At 40.2% G+C, this 21,159-nt stretch overlaps 1 protein-coding gene across 2 annotated transcripts; it reads left to right on the top strand.

The window, feature by feature from the left end:
• Positions 1-757: 757 nt before the first annotated feature.
• inpp4aa (inositol polyphosphate-4-phosphatase type I Aa) lies at positions 758-19,781 on the top strand. 2 transcript variants are annotated; one of them, XM_028591040.1, is made up of 24 exons: positions 4,609-4,998; positions 5,764-6,038; positions 6,140-6,184; positions 7,616-7,734; positions 7,832-7,948; positions 8,083-8,162; positions 8,282-8,399; positions 8,948-9,038; positions 9,166-9,313; positions 9,998-10,128; positions 10,541-10,645; positions 10,745-10,853; positions 10,963-10,980; positions 11,092-11,278; positions 11,966-12,259; positions 12,337-12,484; positions 12,700-12,732; positions 13,476-13,648; positions 13,800-13,923; positions 14,651-14,918; positions 16,455-16,552; positions 16,658-16,770; positions 16,853-17,007; positions 17,112-19,781. In XM_028591040.1, the coding sequence occupies exons 2-24, from the start codon at positions 5,939-5,941 to the stop codon at positions 17,242-17,244; spliced, it is 2,907 nt and encodes a 968-aa protein (XP_028446841.1). In that variant the 5' UTR covers positions 4,609-4,998; positions 5,764-5,938; the 3' UTR covers positions 17,245-19,781. The 2 variants fall into 2 exon arrangements, with proteins under 2 accessions (XP_028446843.1, XP_028446841.1); XM_028591042.1 differs by lacking the exons at positions 4,609-4,998; positions 10,963-10,980 and adding an exon at positions 758-934.
• The last annotated feature ends 1,378 nt before the right edge of the window (positions 19,782-21,159 follow it).

Below are 21,159 nucleotides of genomic sequence, written 5' to 3'. Positions count from 1 at the left end.
ACAAACAAACAAATATGTTAAACATTGGTAAAAAAATAAACAATAAATACAGAAAAACAAATATCTACATACAACGTAACTGTTGCATAAGAAAAAGGCTGAATGGCCATTGTTAGTTTTTATTTTATCATTCCAACTTTTCAATAATAAGATTCATTTAAAAAATGTAGTGGATTTATCTCTTGGTTTAGAAATAATTTTGAAAGTCTGAATAGTAACTTGGTAATTTTTCATTTTCACTTACAGTTAGTGTTTTTTTATTATCATTTCCTACCTTTCCACAATAATTTAGAATTATGTCATCATTTTAACTTAGTATCTCAAAATTGTGATTTAGTATCTCTATAATTTTGATTTAATGAAAGTACTGCTAAGGGGAGCGGGGGACTGAATCTCCTATTTCATTTTATAAAAAAACAAGTCCCATTTTCTTTGGACCCTCCCCTTGACTTAGAATAAAAAAGTGCAATACCCTCCTACAAAATCTCAAAATGATATTACCTACATGCCAAACAACAACATGTAGAAAATACAAAAACTGCTAAAGCCAAAATTATTGAGACTTACAGTGAGTATTTATTATATATATCATACCTAACTTGTGTTCCCATTAGTATTCAATATTCAGGTGCTGTTATTTTGCGCAATGTACAAATACCCACGCCTTCTCCATCCACGTACAGTCCTCCGCCCACCTACAGCCATGGATGTATTAAGCTTGTGAGGTTATTTCTGATGGTACCATAGACTGTACGGTACAATCGCCCCCAGGCCGACAGCGCCCCCCAGTGGAGAGAGGAAAAGCTGCGTGCAGCGGAGGTATTACGTCTCGATGTGTCAGAGGGAGTCAGGGCGAGTCTTGACTGCAGACATCGTCGAGTAGCAACCAGGATGCGCATCTACAGGAAAGGAAACCTTCGTTTTTCTCTAAACGGTATGATACATTAATCATTGCTTGTGTTTCTCATTTGACATCTGATCATTTAACGGTTTGTTCACACAGATAGATGCTGTGGTAAAGAGGGAACAGCTCCTCCCGGCAGAATCAGAATAAGATATGTTAACAGCCACAGCAAGATCTGATATGTCGATTCATCTGTTTTTATTCTTCAACATGGCGTGTCTTTAATTGTGCTGAACGTCCTGCACCATGCAGCAGCGTCACTGAATGAGCATCAGCAGATATCATGACGCAATAGCTGTTATTGTCCCACTGTCAGTGAATGATATGTGTATCCACACTTGACGTATAATGACAATATTATTGGCCAATGCTGCCATAAATAGATTGCAATTGCACAGCTCTGGCCTCTTGGGTGTTTATTTCCACGCACCCAGGCTGGTAAACAGACAGGATGACACCCTGTTTCACACAGGTTTGCAAGAGGGCCAGGATATAGCGTTGATGTAGGATTATGGAGAATAATATTACATACTAGTTTTTTTTTATACTTTGTGTTGCTCATGAAGCAGTGTCACGCATATTACAGTAGGGCCCAGATGCTCCCAACAGAGCAGAACGGATTAGACTTGATCTGTTTAATCATTGTTTTCATTATTTTCATAACAGAAAGGGAACTAAATTACTCTTTCTGTGGCTCACCTCTAACTGTCTCCTCAGTTTCTGTCTGTCTCTTGCATCTGTGTCTGCTGGCGTGCCTGTTTTTGATGGAGATTTTTGAACCTAAATGAGCCTATGAATGAACCTAAAGATATACATAGAGTATTAACTGTGCGTGCGATCCTGTAGCATCATAAACAAGAGTTCATCACCATCATCATTATCACCATCATCATCGTCGTCGTCATCAATGGTTTCTTTCTCATGCTCAGCTGTCTGGGTAACAAGAGCTTCTTTATGCGTGACATTACTTCCTCTTCACGTGTGTGTGTGTGTGTGTGTGTGTGTGTGGATCAATTGGATCCAAAACACAATTTATCAGCCTTCCATGTGTCCATGGTTACGCCAGACATTTCTACATCAAGTAGACGACTGTGGATCAGACTCAAGGGACGGCAGTTCGGCACCAGCTCGGCTCTGGACTGAAGCAGGATCAATACATTGAAATTGAGAGGGACACCGGGGTTACAGAGGGACACAGGAAAGGGAGATGGCTGGAGAACAAAAAGTTGAGGGAAGGGATGATGTTAGAGCAGAAGTGGAACATTTGGGAGAGATTTAGGGGATGACGAGGAGGTGAGTTAAGGAAGAGGACATCTGTAAGAGAGAGACACTGCAGTGCAGCCGGTGCTGACAGCATCTGCAGGGGGCCAGCTGTGTGCCGACAGCCTCGCTAACTGGCTCATTTTTGCCTCTGTGCTGCCCCAGATGACTGTCTACCACCACGAGTACCACCTGAATCTTCTCTATCCTCTTTACTTCTACCACTTCATTAGCTTTCTTGCTGCATGTATACCATATTTTCTTCTTTTTCCCTTAAAGCTGGAAAATCTAAATATGTTTTGCACTGACCTGTTTTGAGGTCAGAGGTCAGCAGCTGTGGCACTTCATCAGTGTAGATGCCTGCTGTTAATGGGTTTGAATCCACTAGCCACTGTCAATAAGTGCTGAATCGTCATTTTTTAAACAAGAATAGTGACAGTCTCTGGTTCCAGCTTCTCAAAAATTAACACTTGCTGCTCTTCATCTTATTATATCACTGTAATTTAAATATATTTTAGTTTTGGACTGTTGGTAGGATAAAGCAAGCACTTTGAAGATGTCACTTTGGGTTAGTCATTGCACATTGCACACACAACATGGCATAGGGCATCTTCAAATGTTTTGTCCGACCAACGGTCCAAAATCCAAAGATATTCACTTCATAATCATATGAAACAAAGAAAAACAACGAATCTTCACATTTGGGAGGCTGGAACCAGAGAAGGTTTGCCATTTTTGCATTAAACTGTCACCAAAATTGTTGTTCCATCCACTGATCAATCAGTTAAATGATGTTTCAGCACCACTCGCAGGCGTTTTGTCTCCTTTCAAGCAGACTGCATGTGGCTGACTGTCAGACAGATGTGATGATGATGATGATCCGTGGCTACCCATGGCTTTTCATTAGATCTGCTGTGGGTTTCCTAGAGAGCTTCCCATGGTGCCCCAGGCAGTGGAGATTACAGCATTTTAAAAGACCGCTCCCATTGATATCAACTCCCACACAGCCTATGAGGCAGAGCTTCCACGCTGCAATTGTCATCTGTTTTAGTCTCACATGAAGGTGCCAAAACAGAGATTAAACTGGCAGAGAGCATCATGCTCAAACTCTGCATTTAGTGTGTGTGACTATGAAGATGACTTTGTGTGTGTGTGTGTGTGTGTGTGTGTGTGTGTGTGTGTGTGTGTGTCTCACTGGGGGATTCATTTGTGCGAGGTGTGTGACGTCAAAACAGATTCACGTGTAAAAATAGACCACCGATGGTTGAAGTCTTTACACATGAATGCACAGTGGCACATACACATTTGTACTACTTTCACTGTAGTATCAAATAAACAGAAGCACACACAAGTCAGACAAACACTCAGTACCAGATATGCCCAGATCTACCAGGTCTGTGTATTAGGGCTGAGAAGGAGAGAAATTTATTCTAGCTGATCACTCTGAGCAAAGTCAAGTATATTGTGTGGCCACACACACACACACAAACACACACACACACACACACACACACACACACACACACACACACACACACACACACACACACACACACACACACACACACACACACAAGCACTAAAGAGGAAATGTTAACTGAGTCTGAAATGCCACAGGAAATGTAAATATTTACCTGTTAGGGCAATTTGAAGCACCTTTGACCCTTAGGTTAGTCATCAGACCACTTGCTGCACTCTTTTTATTTCCTTGTAACCTTTCCATTTTTCTGTCTTCCTCTGTGTCTCACTTCTTCTGTGGTTCATATTTGTGCTTAGCTGTGCTTTGCTAAATCAATATACTGACAGCTGATTCTCACACTTACACCAGTGTTTCACTTAACAGCTGCACCGTGTGCCACACTTGGCACAGCCTCAGTGTCTTGTTCTCTCACTGTTGCAAATAAATTTGGCAGGTGCAGTGTTATTTCATGTGCAGCCCTTTATGCTGTGGCTTTTTCATTGTCATCCAAAATTAGTATCGGACATAACAACGTGTGTCTCGGTTTTATGATGAGTTGCACCACAAGCACTTACTGGATGTGGTTGAATAATTATGTAAGGCCCAAGTGTGTGTGGTTTAAGTGAGGAGGTTGTAATAAACAAGGCATTGTTTTATAACATGAAAAAGTGATTTTATTGAATTCTCATCTATGTTAGATTTGAAGTAGTCTCTGTCTCGCTTTGCCAGACCCTCCTCCAAAGCGCGCTGAAGGAGAGTCTGGCTACTCCACATAGCATTCGGGGATGGGAGGAAAACCTCTGGTTTAATGACATTTCTTTAAACCAATCATAATCGTCATGGGCGGTGCTAAACTCCGCACAGAGCTGCTGCAAAATAGTTGTGCGAGAGAAAACTCAGATTGGACAGGTAGTCTAGCTTGCTGTCTCAATTTACTCTGCAGAGATCTGAGGAGCAGTCAACAATAGTCCTCATAAATCTACCGAATTTAAAATTCTAACACAAAGAAAGCAGGAGGAAATGGATAGAAATACATGCATCCTGCGGCACCGGAGCAATCCCGGAAGTGGAACGCGAAGGATATAGACTCGATATAAAGCAATGTGGAGCATTTTTAGCCAGATTGTCTAACATCATCTCAGTTTGTTTTAGAGCAGTATATCTTGTTAACTGTGGGTCCGTTTAAATTAAGTTTTGTATTTATATTCATGGCTCCTAGAGGATGATTGTTGGTGATTATGATTGGCCCCTTATCCTTTTGTGTCACACCACTGGCAGGTCAAAATGTCTTGATCATGAACACTAGTCCATGTCAAGTTATGTGATCCTTAATGGCACAATGGTTTTCAATTATACTCAAAGATTTAAAGAACAGGTGCGTCAAAAATTCATGCTCCTCAGAACATTAACCATTTTAACGACTTCCTGGTATTTTTTCACAGAAGCAGCATATCACTTAAATTTTTTTTTGGTATCCTTTAGTGGCTGCTAGAGGTGATTTTCTTTTGATAATTGAAATATGAATACTGAAAATCTTCATATACAGGAACAAGGCAATACAATGTTAAACTATAAAAAAAAGCTGTCTGAGACCATTTCTAAAGTGTCCCAGAAGCTACTGGTAAATAACTGATGGTTCTTTGTTTGTCTGAAAGAAGAAAAAAACACCAGAAAAGCACAAATAGTATCAGGAGATAGAAGGTGAATATTCAGTGTGCTGCAGCTCTGTGTTTCATTTCCTACAGCTGTGTGAAAAGTCACACTTTTCCCCCACTGAATTTGTTTCCACTGCCTATATTAACACATTATCAGAGGGAAAGAGATAAGCCAAGCACTGACAGAAAACTGCTCAACTCTCAAACGCTGCTCATCCCAGAATAAAGCATCATGCCAAAACAGACAGCCACCTTAAATTAAGTTCATTGCTCAACCTTTTTTTGAAGACTGCAATGCGATGCTGAGCATGCATGCAGTCAGTTGCAACCTTCATGGTTAATTACAAGCGGTTCTCTTAATTCTGTCTAATGTCTCTGAGCTCAGCTGCCATCTCAATGAAAGGATGACATCAGTATCAAAGAGTTGAAGATGTCCAGTTTGTCTCAGATGATCACTTTGTTGTTTTTGTCTGTCTTTCTTTCAGATTTATCACTGACAAACGTGTGACCTCTCAGGTCAACACACAAGGGAACCCACAAGCTCATATCTCAAAAAACTGACGTGACAGACGTAGTTTTGATTTTGAGTCCGCTCAACATCGTTCTGCTCTTCAGTCCTTTTATTCTAAAATCCATCCTCAGCCCCGACGTGAACCCACCATGTCCGGGAAGGAGCGCAGCCCCCGCCATCGGCCGTGGTCGGTCTACCGGGCCAACACGTTTGATCTCTCAGCTGAGATGATGGGGCTGGCTCTCTCGGGTAACTAAGTAACTGCTCCCATGGTAACCTGTTTACTTCATTGGTGATGAAATAGCAAGGGATTAAAAAAGAGCTTTGTCTCTTTTCTCTCTGTCCTACAGGCAACAGTCAGGATCCAGACGAGCCTGTTCTGGAGTTTAGTGTTGGTAAGTTCAAGAAGAAGCCATGGATACACTGATGCACACTGCATGTGGATCAGACTGTGTCCTCTACCTAGAATTTAAATACACACCGTGTAATGACAGAGTCCGCTTCATTTACACCAAGTTGAGCATTAACAAATCTCATGACCTGACCAAAAACAATATTGAATTGACCCTTGTAACTACACTGACTATACAGTTATATATATATTGTCTGTGTATTCAAAGCCTGATACAGCTTATTCTTCTCCATTGTTGAACACACAAAACACATTAATGAGCCACACTGTTGCACTGGCTGGCATGGGCATGGTAGTTTATTTTGAGTCAATCCCACACACACCTGCTGCCGTTAAAACTCAATATTGCACCAAATGTGTATTAGTCAACAGTTGAAAATAGTCCCCGTCAAATGCACTTTTTACTTCTGTTTGAGTTGTTTGCTGAAAACTACATTGCCCAGCTATTTTAGGAGATTACTGAGCTTTCTTTTTTCTTTTTCATTTAGATGTAACTTTATATTTGTGACCTGTTTATAAAAAAGTCTTTAGTAGCAACAGACAAGATAGTTAAGGTGGAAAGTATTGAGAGACAGACTAATGCATTGTTGGGTGTAGTCTTTTCCTTGGATTTGTTGACGGTTAGTAAATAAAGTGCTAGAAAATAAAGCTGTATTCTTTAAAGCTGCACTAATCAATATTCTTATATGAACAAATGTCTATGTCTAATGTGAAGGCGACCACTGGTAGTGACACACTTAAAGAATTATCGCCCAGCTCTGCACTTTACCTTCAGATTTTTAGCATCTTTTAGTATATTGTTTAGTTTATCTATTGTTGGTTTTACAGCGCAACTTTACTGTTTTAGTTCACTGTTGTTTGTCTGTTTCAGACACAGCAGGATTTTTTTCAGTGAAAGGCTCTGATAGACGCATTGACTGCTACCTGCCCAGCACCAGACAAAGTTAACTACTATCTGGTGAAGTGGAGCAATTAGAAGCTAAAGAGCAACATTTTTCCCTCAAACTTAAAAGGAATATTGGATTTACATTCACCTAGAAACACAACTCCAAATGATTGATAATATTGCTAACATGATCTTGCAACCTGCATGATCACCAAGTTCAATTTAGGTGATAATATATCAATGTTTACATCTTGTTCAGCTGCCTATAATTAAAGAACATCATTCGATGCTGCTTTAAAGGATCATGTATCTCGTCACTGGTTGGCTCAAGAGGTGACTCTATCTTTTGTGTGGACTTTTTTATCCTTTGTTCAATCTGAAAGCATCACTGTAAACAACTGCTGCTCATCAAGTACTAACAACTCACAAATACTCTATTACATTCCTCCCATGGCCCAGGATTAATGACCATACCACCATTAAATTCCACAGTTTGTAATCTCTTTCTGTGTTTATATGTCGGTGCAGCCTGCAGCGAGCTGGTCACTCCCTCTCTGGACCGTAAGCCAACCAGTTTTGTTGCCATCAGCTGCACCACTCCGCCCCAGGCCTTCTGGACCAAGCACGCTCAAACTGAAATCATAGAGGTACACCACTGTTCACTCTCCCTGGCTTCCTGTCTGCTGTTGGAGAAATCTGAACCATTTCACCTCTTTCTCTTTCTGTCTCTCTCTCTGTCTTCAGGGCACTAGTAACCCTATCTTCCTGAGTAGTGTGGCGTTCTTTCAGGACTCGCTGATCACTCAGCAGACTCAGGTCAAACTTTCTGTCTACGATGTAAAGGACCGCACACAGGGCACGGTAAGCCCCAATACAAGAATAATCTATTGCAAAAACGCTTGAATCCACTGTCAGTAAAGTTCCTATCTGCGAAATCCTTTATAGTCTGCACTTATCACCTAATTCCTTGGGTTGTGTGTGCCTTTATGTGACAGATGTACATGCTTGGTTCGTCCATGTTTTCTGTGAAAGAGCTGCTGCAGGACAAACACCACAGACTGCACCTGACTCTCAGGTAATACACAACACACTGTGCCTTTTTCCCCTCTATCAGTGACACAATGATAGCCACTGCTTGCTGGATTTGTGTTCAGAGATGTTGAGTTTACTCAATGTCCATGTCGTGTGGTTCAGGTCAGCGGAGAACGAGCGCGTGGGGAACATCACCGTCATCGCCTGGCAGATAGAGGAGAAGCGCGAGCAGAGAGCTCCTGTTACAAGATTACAGAGAGGAGACACTGTGAATGGAAGGGTGAGTTCCTCTGAAAAGTTCTGATGAGTCAGGACTGAAATACTTTTTTTTCTCATGAAAGTATTCAAACTGAAATGATCTTTCAATTAATGGATTATTACGATTCATCATTCAAGTCCTTTTTCTAGCGAATACTAAATATTCCGTTGTTTCAGCTTCTCAAATGTGAGGACTTTTCACTTTTTGTCATCTTATGTGATAAGTGTATATGAATATCTTTGAGTTTTTGACTGTTGGTCAGACAAAACAAGCAATTTGATGACATCACCTTGGGCTTTTGAAAAACTGTGATGGGCATGTTTCACTGTTTTCTGACTTTTTTTAGGCCAAACAATTATCAAGAAATCAAGACAATAATGGGCTAAATAATTGATAATAAATATAATAGTGTTAGCTCTTGCAAACATATTTAACCTCAAATTGTTTTGCCTAGCTAAGTAACTCTGCCCTCAGCCTATTTATGGTTATATTGTTTAAACAACAGGTCACAGATCAATAAATGTGGAAAGAAAGACACATGAAGGGTTTCTTTTCTATGTGTGTGTCAGATGGTTCTCCCTGTTGATGAAAGCTTGACTGAATCCATGGGCATTAAATCCAAGTCTTCATCTCTGTGTAAAGACCCACTGCTAAGGGCTGGTGAGTGTGTGTATATGAAGTAAATATCAACCTCCTGTATGACTATGTGAGAGTTTAGTAACAGGTGACATCATGGTGATGGTCATAGTGATTCACGGCTGTGAGTGTATGTTTGGGTCTGCTTCAGTGTTTGGGGGCGTGATGTCACGAATGTACCGGTTCCCCACCACGGACGGCAACCACCTTCGGGTCCTGGAGCAGATGGCGGAGAGTGCTCTCTCCCTGCATATTCCTCGACAGTTTGTCAAGCTGCTGCTGGAGGAAGACGCTGTTAGGTAACATCTGAAAATTGTCTTGATATTATTAATCAGGAGCTTCAACATCTGGGCAGAGGAACAGCAGGGTGTTGTAGTGCAGATACTCTTAGTTTTCCAACAATTTCCAACTTGTCTCAGTGTCTTGGTTGTTTTGACTTTGATTGGTTCAGTCTCGGCCAGCAGTCTCACCTTTAACAGTCTTTGGTCTTTTTTTGTACTTTTCTTTTTCATCTTCCTTTTCTTTTATTCAAAATCTCATGCAGTGCTCTGTACTTTAACTTACAAGTGCAAATCCTTTTCCAGTTTTCCATGAAGTGTCTTGAAAAATTATTTTTTCAAAAATTAAAAAAAGTATTATTATTTTTATAAATTATTCTTTCATAGTTAGTCTGTAACATTTTGCAAGAATATTTAGTTTTTAATATAATTGTGTCTCCTTGGAAGACATTAAACTGAAGAGTGTGTGATATATCATGAGCTTTATTTTCTTTATGTACTCTATTATCATCATACGATAATAGAAACATCATTACGATTCCCACTGTTGCCATTTCTACTAATGGCTGCTTGTAATGTGGGTGATTGGAGAAGTTGGACCTGCTCAGCTGCAGGTTAACTGAATAAGCTGCACTAACTTCAAGCTGTGAGATCATCAGTGCATCAGCTGGATGTGTTGATCGTAAATGCATGTGTGATGTGCAGGGTGTGTGAGCTGGAGGAACTGGGCGAGCTGTCTGCATGTTGGGAGAACCTCAGGAGGCAGATCATCACACAGTATCAGACCATCATCCTCACCTATCAGGAGACCATAAGTGACTTGCACGAATACAAAGGTTAGAACAACAAGCTATTGATTACCTATCATTTTTAAGGGGAACTCCACCAATTTTAGATATCAAAGTCACAGGGAGTCCTACTATACCAGACAGGAAGGCTCTAACAAAAACATGTTTTTGGGAAGTGTAGAATCCAGTGTTTTTGGAGCTTGACCCCTATTAGGGACTGAAACTTGGGTTCTCATCCTTTATTAAATTTGACACTTGAATCCTTCACAGTTTTATGAAAGTGCAATACTACTTTTTTGAGTGCCCCTTCAAGTAAAAATAAATAAGTGTTGCAAAATTGCTCAAACTAAGCAGTGCAACATCTTATAAACATATATTTATTTAAATAAATATCACATTATCTATACACTATTATATACAGATACGAAGAACCTCTTTCCTCCTTTCTGCGCCCTCCCAGGTCCTTCATTTAAGTCTAGTACTTTGAAAGCTGAGAGGAAGTTGGAGTTTATTCCTACTAACCTGCACGTCCAGAGGATGAGAGTACAGGGAGTGTCTGGCTATGGTAGGTATTTGCACTGCATGCCAATGTCTGTCCAAGGTTTAAATGATGTTGTTTGTTCAGTATCTTATTACATCCTCTTTATAACTTTCCTCTGATCAGACCGGACATACGATGTTGTGACTATTGGTGCTCCTGCAGCACATCATCAAGGCTTTAAAGGCTGCGGCCTCCGAAAACTGCTGCACAAGCTTGAAGAAGCCAGGAAACAGTGAGTAGAGCCAAGCAGAAAATAGTTTCATGGTAGTGTTTGATTTTATGAGTGAGTCATTCTTAATAATTAATCTTTTTTTGTGATTGCTTTTGCCTTACTCACTCAGCACTTTTGAGGAGGAAAGGTGAGATTACGTGTAGTGTATTTACGTATAGTGTATTGTACGAACGTAAGTTTCTTGTGTGTTTTTTTGTCATTGCTATGTTCCACAATTTATCTTCTTTATCACCCAAAGTTCTGCTGGCTCTGGCTCTAAAGGAATGGCATACCAGCCTCAGGATGTGGTGAAAGCAAAGGAGCTGATTGGTCAAATAAACACTCTGAAGACACAAGTGTGTTACTACACTGAACGTCTGTCTCGAGCTGCCAAGGAACGCTCACCCAACGCTCTGGAGAGAACACTGTCCATCCTATCAGAGAAAGTAAGATAGCACTGAGTTAGAGAGCACTGATATATTATATATATAGCATTGCAGTTTCTTCTCTGTTGGATCTCACTTTTTCACCATCCCTCTTTTCTGGCTTCCACTGACTCTCTCTTGACATTTTATCTCAACTCTTGTCTGAATAGAAATGATCAATTCTTGCAAGCAAAAAATAACTTCTTAATTTTGGCAGTCGAGTGCGGTAAAAAAAGGAATAATAGAATACTGTACAACAGATAAAACAATATGTGTTCTCAGTCTTCGATTCAACTAAGACTGCAGCATCGTCAGCAAACCTCTGAGTCACAGAAACACTGACACCAAGATAAATAAATTCCTTTACATTAATTTATTGTTTATTTGGTTCCATTGATTACATTTTAATTAAGCCTGTGTCTGTTGCTGTCACCTTTGTTGAGCAGTTAAATATACAGTTGCATTGCATCTCAAACGTAACGTGATACCATAACATGGACAAGATAATATGTTGTTTTATGCAACAACAAAAAAATCACCCACTGCTAACAGAAAGTTAAAAATGTATTCTGCCTTTTGTCCCTGCTTTTTAATTTCAGGGTTTATAAACTTTAAAAAGCATTTTTTGCCTCAAGTCACAGTTTATTTAATTCCCACACTATAACCACTTTACCAGCCTCTCTGTGTCCTCTCCCTCTCCTCTTGCAGACTCGTCAGTTAGTGACCGTGTGCGACTCCAAGCTGCTGTCCTCAGCCATCCTCGCCCTGGCAGCCGCCCGTCCAGAGTCCACTCAGCAGAGCACCCCATCCCCGTCCTCCTCCTCCCTTTCACCCTCCTCTTGTTCCCCATCGCGTTCCCCATCCCGCTCCCCCTCCCGCCACCCAACCTCCCCGTCTCGTGCTGCCACCTCGCCTTCTCGCCATACAGCTCCTCCAGAGGGCAGCGAAGGGAGTAAAAACAAGCGCTCCTCCCTTCAGGGAGATTTACAGGAGGAGGAGTGGGTAAGAGAAAGTCCATCTGCCTCTTTCACGCTTTCATGTGTTTTTTTAATGTTCACTCATAATGTGTTTGTGCGCAGGGGAAGGTTTGGCTAAATGTTGATAAGAGCCTGGAGTGTGTGATCCAGAGGGTGGACAGGCTGCTGCAGCAAGACAGACTCCAGAGCGACAGTAGCTCTGAGGATGTCTTCCTGCTTGCCAACGAGGAACCGGGTAACACTAAGAAAGGTACGTACACACACACACACACACAAAATCATGCTCATCATCATCATTCTCCCACAAGACTCCTGCATGCCTTTCACGTTGCGTTGATCACATCTGTAGGTTCATTTTTGTAATTATGTTAAGTGCTTCAGTGTTGCTGCATGTTTAAAATCTGAGTTACACGTAAGTGGAATTCTGTCCGTATCTTAACATCCTTTACTTTCTCTCACTCGCAGATTGCAGCCCAGATGTAGGAAAGAAGTCCCCAGGTGAGAGCGTTTTATCCTTAACAAATCATAATTTAGCTGCACTAACTCTGAGGACCCCCTGTTGAAGATATCTGTGCTAAAAAGTGGAGTACACCCAAATAGACACTACAATATAAAAAGCTACATGTATATCTGCAATTCAGTTGTTTGAAATGTTAAAATACAGCATTATGTCATGTATTAGTAATGTGTAAAATAGAATTGTTTACAATACAGAAACATTTTTAAGAATAGGACCAACTGTATTTAAATATGGCGTAATGGAATTTAATCAACTTTTTTTCTGAAAATATTTCAAAATATTTTGTTAATTTTCAAGATATCCGCAAAATTTCATAACAATAAATGTGAGAATTTAAGATTGTGAATTGAAGAATTAAATTTAAAAACCATAATTATGAAATAAGGTTCCTCAGCCCTGGGGTCGGACATTTACCTGCGGATGCTTGATATGCAGATAAGGTCACAGGAAATTTCTAAGACTAATATATTTAATATATTTTTCTTATATTAATTCAATATTAAACATTAAAAAGGTTTAAAATGTTGCATCATTTTCATACGATCCACCTGGCAATCCCTCCATTCTCTTGTAAACAGAATACAAAGGTATGGAAAAGTATACTTATAAGCCTTTAAATGCAGATGCACGTTTTTATTAAACCTTTTTATGTACAGCGTCTGCACGTTGCTGTGTGTGTATAAGTGTGTATTACAGTAAGTGCTATGTGCCATGTCTGCAGGTGAGTGGAGCGACGCTCTGTACCCTCTCCTCACCACGCTGACGGATTGTGCGTCTCTGATGAGCGACAAAGCCAAGAAGGCCATGGTGTTTCTGCTGATGCAGGACAGCGCCCCCACCATCGCCATGAGCCTCACCCTGCAGTACCGCCGCGACGTTGTCTTCTGTCAGACGGTCTGTCAACTTATACCTTCCCCTTCTAGCTCTTCTGTCTTTCATACATATGAAGTTTTGGAGAATTACTTGTCATTAGAAAGTGTGCATAGTGTTCATAAAAAACATGCCGCTTTCATCGCTGTATTGATATGAGTTGTGCTTCTTTCAGCTGACGCCGCTGATCTGCGGCTTCATTATCAAACTGAGGAACTCTCTCTGTGACTCAGGCTTCCTCAGGCAGCTACACACCATCGGCTTACTGGTGCAGTATGAGAGCCTGCTCAGCACCTATGGTAACCTGTGTGTGTGTGTGTGTGTGTGTGTGTGTGTGTGTGTGTGTGTGTGTGTGTATGCAAACAAAGAAATGTTTCATCACACAGAAAATAGAAAACACTAAGAGAGTTAAAACCTCCCCAAAGGCTGTAAAACTTTGCAGAAATTGCTATTCTATGAAAAGTGTAGATCAGCATCAAAATATACATTGTGATATATATATATATATATATATATATATATATATATATCCATACATACATAAAATGCCATCACAACTGAATCAATATGAGCGGGATTGCTCAGAGTAAATGTGCTGGCTAAATCGGATTTGCATGATCCATTTAGAAGTTTAAGCCTTTTTTTTTTAAATAGGCCATACTTGCCCACAGATTTGGTAACCAATGATGAGGAAAACAGTATAGTTTTAAAAAATTATAATTAAAAACCTTTTTGGGCATACAAATATTTTATTTACTAAATTTGTTGAAGATTGGGTGAAAGGACGGTTTAAAGAAAGGTGGAAATTATACAGTTTTAGAATTAATGAACCAACTTGTAAAGTTCTTTCCTTAGCACATGGCCTAACTTTTCACCACATTTTATTGAAATCTGTTCAGCAGTTTTTGAGATATCCAAAGACAAACAAGCAAACATACAGAACCAAGAACATAAGATCCTTGGTTGAGTTAATGATGTCAGTGTTCTTTGTCTTCATTTTCTCTGATGACTCCTTGTTTCTTAAAGGTGAGGAGCTGGCCATGTTGGAGGATATGAGCGTCGGAGTGATGGACCTGAGAAATGTCACCTTTAAAGTTACCCAGGCAACTTCGGGTTTTGCCCCAGACATGCTGCCGGTGATCACAGGAAACAGGAACGGCTTCAACGTCAGGGTCCCGATGCCCGGGGCGATGTTTGACACGCTGCCACGAGAGATCCAGAACGGGATGCTGCTGCGCGTGCAGCCCGTTCTGTTCAATGTGGGGATCAACGAACAGCAGACGCTGGCTGAGAAGTGAGTCACTGAGATTAAAGGAGCAGGAAAGGTTGAGGGCTTGAGGACAGAAAGAAAATGGAGAGGAGAAAGGGCACCCAAGAGGAAAATGGCAGATTTAGTGAACAGGTCAATTTTTAGACATTTTGGTAAGGTTTCAAATAAAATAATTCTAACAGTCATCAAAAACATACATATAATGCACCTTTTTATCTAAGTGCTTTTATCAAATAAAAAGAGGGAATGGCCATTCTCTCAAAATGACCCTTGCATGTTCACAACACACAAATGACAGGTTGTATACATTTTGAATAATTCTGCATTGTGCAATTATTCAAATGGATTTTGTCTTTTTGAGTTGTTTTTCAGTTTTTTATGAAGTCTTCTATATGAAAACAATATATTTTAGAAAGATGCTGCTAAGAGATGCTGTTTTAAATATGTCTTCCCCCCAAAAAACAAATTAAGAAACCACAAAATATAAATAAATGAATAAATAAATCTCTGTACTCTGTAAATGACCAGAGTACAGAGATTTATTTATTTATTTATTGTTCCTGGTGGTGATGGCGCAGTGGATATGATACATTCCTTTGGTGTGGGAGACCTGGGTTCAATTCCCACTGCGATACATCAACCAATGTGTCCCTGAGCAAGACACTTAACCCCTAGTTGCTCCAGAGGCGTGCGACCTCTGACATATATAGCAAATGTAAGTCGCTTTGGATAAAAGCGTCAGCTAAATGAATATAATAATATAACTAGTTACCCCATTCCTAAGGCTGAAATAGGAAAAGGGAACAATGTTGTGATTCACTATCAAGAAAAACATATTTAATATACAAATATGCACATAATATGTTAAAGGCCGTATCACCCAATTTGACAGTATAAATAGGAAAATGAATAGAAGTCATAATACAGTGATATATTGTACTTCAGACCTGTTCAGTCATGAAATTTTACTATGGTTAAATGGTGATGTTTCTCCTCTTTATTCACCTGGTGCTTCTCAATCTATTAGACATGGAGAACATTAAGAAACAGAAGACTAAAAAGTAGAAAAAGAGGTTTAAATGAAGATTGAATAGATGGAGTGATGAGAGCAAGGTTGCTGGTTGGAACCCCACAAACCACTGTTGAGGTGCCCATGAGCAAGGCACTGAGCCCTAGTTCAGAACTTGGTTGTGACTATGACATTAAAAAGCATCGGTTTTCTGCATAACAACCTGCACGGGTTGTAGAAGAAGGAAAAAGCGATACTTTATTAATCCCTCTTGGGGAAATTCAGACACACATAGGCCTAAAATACACACATGCAAAAACACAGGAAGTCAGAGTAATGGGTGCCATGGTCAGGCTTCAGGCATCTGATTTGATGCCTTGCTAAAGGGCACCTTTTTAGTACCCAGGAGATCCCCAAGCCAAGTCCCTACGGACTGAGCTACTAACGCGATGAAATAAAAAAATATATCACTTATTTGGGATCACGACATTGACAGGTCAAGTGTGATAGTGCTTCAATATTTTAACTCTAATATCTTACATGTTTTCCAGGTTTGGAGACACATCACTACAAGATGTGATCAACATGGAGAGCATGACTCGCCTCAGCTCGTACTACGACCAGTTTAAAGAAGTCCTGCCAGATGACTGTGAGTTTACATACATACAAAACACTTTTACCAGAAGGAAAAATGTGAATCTCTTTGTTTTCATATTTAACTCCCCTCATCATTCCTCCTTTGTTCTCTCCTCAGGCCTGCCTCGCTCCCGCAGTACCACTAGTCTTCCCGAGCTGCTGAAACATCTGAGCCAGGATGTGAACGCCAAGAAAAACAAGAACGTGGAGATTTTGTGGCGGGCAGCCGAGGTAGACTTGCTTCTCATGTCTTCTCTATGCAAATGTACAAGTTCTGTCTTCCTCCTTTAATCTCTTTCTCCAAACCTTTAAGGCATGTCGCCGCCTGAATGGAGTACGTTTCACCAGTTGTAAGAGCGCCAAGGACCGCACAGCCATGTCCCTGACCCTGGAGCAGTGTCAGATCCTGCAGCAGGAGCACGCCCTCGCCCCACAGGTCTTCTACCAGGCCTTGGACTGTATGCGCAGGTCAGCTGATGATGATGAAAGTCATAAATGTTACAGATGTTATTACCCCTGTACCAAAAGCTCATTAGAAAAATAAACAATGCATAGCTTCTGTTTCTCCACAGTGAGGGCTGCAGGAGGGAGAACACCATGAAGAATGTGGGATGTCGTAAATACGCCTTTAACTCTCTCCAGCTCAAGGCCTTCCCCAAACAATATCGCCCTCCAGAGGGGACGTACGGAAAAGTCGAGACCTAAGTGGACTCTTCTAACTGGAGGAAAACCCAAAGACTGAACGGGATAATGATGATAGCACCACACAAACAAAAACACCAAACTGGAACAACAGCCCTTTGTTTTGTGCTTAGTCACTGTTAAGATGATTAATGTCCAAGTGCCAGTGCTACTGTAGATTGTTTTATAGTGGTTTCCCCTCTCCTCTAGTAATACTAAAATCACACACTTTTCACGGCCACTTCACAGCCAGAAACAGTAAAGATGGCTTTCTGTGTTACTTTGTAGCCAGTGTGCAGACAACACTGTTTGCTGCTGTACCACTTGTAGCATTAGGAAGCGTTCAGCTGAGTCATTTGTCCCTAGAAATAGGATGTGCAAATGTCTCAGAGATTAGAAAGATGATGTGGGACACGTTTGTCCTTGTCCTTGCTGCTTTTATGTGATTTTACCAGTTCATCAGGTAAAGGATAAGGCTGTAGATTCCATGCAAAGCCCAAAACAAATTTGATCCTACTGACACTGGCTACTGATCCAGCTTATTCCTGTGTGTCATAGAGCTCGATTGTTGTTCAATAACTATTAAAAAGCACATTAATGAGTCACAATGTTGCACTGGCTTCATTATCCTTTATTATGGTGAACATGAGTAAATCCCACATACACTGTCCTGCTGCAGTAAAACTCACTAGTGCACCAAATGCACACCTGTAAATAGTCTCTAGTCTCGCTATGCCAGACCCTCCTCCAAAGCGCGCTGAAGGAGGGTCTGGCTACTCCACATAGCATTCGGGGATGGGAGGAAAACGTGCTCTGTTTTAATGGAATTTCTTTAAACCAATCTCAATCGTCATGGGCGGTGCTAAACAGTGCTTACAGAGCTGCTTACAGAGCCGCTGCAAAATAGTAATGCAAGAGAAAACTCAGATTGGACAGATAGTCTAGCTAGCTGTCTCAATTTACCCTGCAGAGATCTGAGGAGCAGTTAACCATAGTCCTCATTAATCTAATCTAATTTAAAAATTCCAACAAAAAGAAAGCGTAAGGAAACGGAATATACATGCATCTGGTGGAATTTCCTCGGCACTGGAGCAATCCCGGAACTGGAACGCCAAGGATATAGACTAATAGTCCCTAACAAATGCACTACTTACTCCTGCTTGAATAACATTTGTTAATTTACAGTGCCCAGCTGTTTTAGGAAATTACCGAGCCCTTTAAAAAATAATATTTGTTTGCCTTTTTTTAAGGCAAATCAGACGGGGAAAGGAAGTAGAAAGTATTAAGAAACACGATAATACATTGTTGGTTTTGGTCTTTAATGGGATAATTGACAGTAAGAAAAACATAGAATAATACCAGCCTTATCCTTTAAAGCTACGCTAGGCAAATGTTTATGAAAAATTTACTCTTTTCCAGCCTAAAACATAAAGTGAAGCTGCATTGAGAGCAGGTCTCATCTTATTTGTCAAGACAAGCGGTGACACATTTAAGACAATGGTAACAGCAGCAAGCAAGCATGTGTGTGATTGTCTGGAGATTACAAAACATGACAATTTTTATTTATTTTTTCTTGAAAATATGCTTTTAGGAAAATTACTGTGTATCTTGCTGCCATTTGGAGCTGCCTACATGTGAAGTTGCCTAGTGTAGCCTTTGATTAGACCATCAGGTTTGTCAAAGCAGATGTATTTGCCTGTTAACATATTTCTCTGGACCTAAAGTCAAAGCACTTCTTTTGTTTAAGTGCTTTGAGCCTGTTATCTGTTTCCATTCCACTGTCTCTCCTTCTTCTTGTCTTCTTCAACCACATCAATATTTAACACCATATCACTCTCTACAACAAGCACAGATGTTAAAGACATACATTGCTGACACCACTATCTGGTATTTTAATTACAATGATGTCTCATTGAATCTGATTTCTGAGGTTCCTCTGATGCTAAACTGGAAGCATCGATGGGGAACTGGTTCACAAATTGTGGGCTTCAGTGGTGCATCATTTTATTCTATAAACATATCTACAGATATGTAATACATTTTTGAAGGTTATATTTAGTCCTATAGCGTTTTTATTTATTTCAAGTGTGTGTACTCAGTTTTACAGCACTGAGTTGAATTATGCAGAACTTTGTGATCAAAATTGGATAAAAACTTCATTCATTTAACCTGCATGAAGATAAATAAAAACACATACTGCTTTCTACTATTGCAATTGTTGAGATTAAGAGTACCCATGAGCACTAGATGTTTTTAGACTGAAGTGAAATAATGCATATGGCATTTTTCTAATGACCACCAAAAACACCTCTACTGTTGTTAGTTTACCAGTGCCGGGCTCTAAAGTACTTTATTGTACAAAATTTACAGAGACAGTGGATTTGATTTATAAATGTTAATTTGCTTACATGTATTTATGTTGATAGCTGTTGTTGCCAAATGCTGTTATCTTCTATCCATTGTTATTGAGTAAGTTAGGACCTTGTTCTGATAAGTTGTACATGCACACAGACTGGACAGGGGAGTTTGAGAGACGCCTGCACCCCCACAGAGGTATGAAGTGAAACTGGATAATGAATAAAGGTTTGTCAATGCCAAACGAGTGTGTCAGGAAATTAAATGAGACATTATGGTCATGACCAAAAGAATGAGATCCAGGGTACAAGGGTACAGCCACAATGGGTTTCCTCAGGAGGTGGCTGGCGTCCCCCTTAAGGCTCTGACAAACCAACCTGATAATCGGCCGTTGGACAGTCTGGCGAGGTCGGTGACTTGAGTCTGTTCAGTGTGTTCCCATGGGTGTAAATCTGATCTAACAGGGGGGAATAAACATACAATTTCTGAAGAGCAATTTTTGAAAGGGACACAAATAATACATCCACAATTATACTTGTAGAGGACATGTGTACACAGAGGAAAGCCTTAATACTAGGCTATCATTAGTGTAGCATGGAGACTGTACCATTATCCTTATCCTTAGTTTCTCTTGATTCAATGAAAAAGCTGACTAAATTGAACAAAATATTCTTCTTTAAAACCATGTATTTATTTTTAAGTTGTTTACAATTAAGCCACAAAAATACCTTAAAACATAATGACTGATGAATATGAAAACGTATAAATACACTACTTTTGTACACTTGTTAAATTAGCTGATCATAATGTAAATTAGTGAGCCACTGGTAAAGCTCATCTGCTCACCCTGACAGCAGCAGCAAGGGCCAAACAGATTAGGGATGAACGATGTTATTTCATGTCTGATACTGGTGCAGTGCCTTTTCAGTGGGGCAAGATATAGGACAGATTGTCTGTGTGTAGGAGGATAACTTGTTGTGTTTCAATTGTGGTTGAGATGGATCAATAAAAATCACATCAATCAGAATGGCCTCCTGTATCATTATCACCACAAAGTCTACAAATATAACGCATAGTTTTTGGTCAGGGGATAATGGAATGTGCAAAGTTTATTTATAATGTTCTCATAAATCTGCATTTATCAGTAGTCAGTATCCGTGGAATGGAACACTGACTGGCCTTCATTCAGATGCAATATGAGCAGTTCATGGCCTATTATAGAAAACAATAATAGTGTGAAGTACCTTGGAATAGCTGTATTCACGTGTAGACTATGTTGAAATGTGGTGAAGGTGGCTCATTACATTGAGAGTAGCAAGACATTATTGCTGAATAAGTTGTTAATGAGGAAGGAGATCATGGAATGTGTTCACCAAGTCCCCCATAATGTAATGTTAATGTGGTTTCTGTATGAAAGGTAGCATGTTAATGGGGGACCAGACGACCATGCCCAGACCATAAGTGTTCACTTCATGGAATGGAACACTGACTGGCCTTCATTCAGACACAATATGAGCAGTTCATGGCCTATTATAGAAGACAATAATAGTGTGAAGTACCTTGGCATAGCTGTATTCACATGTA

This window comes from Perca flavescens, chromosome 11 (genome assembly GCF_004354835.1).
Source record: "Perca flavescens isolate YP-PL-M2 chromosome 11, PFLA_1.0, whole genome shotgun sequence".
Classification (NCBI taxonomy): Eukaryota; Metazoa; Chordata; class Actinopteri; order Perciformes; family Percidae; genus Perca; species Perca flavescens.
Note: the sequence above shows the minus strand (reverse complement) of the source record. Positions and strands in the feature narration are given on the sequence as shown.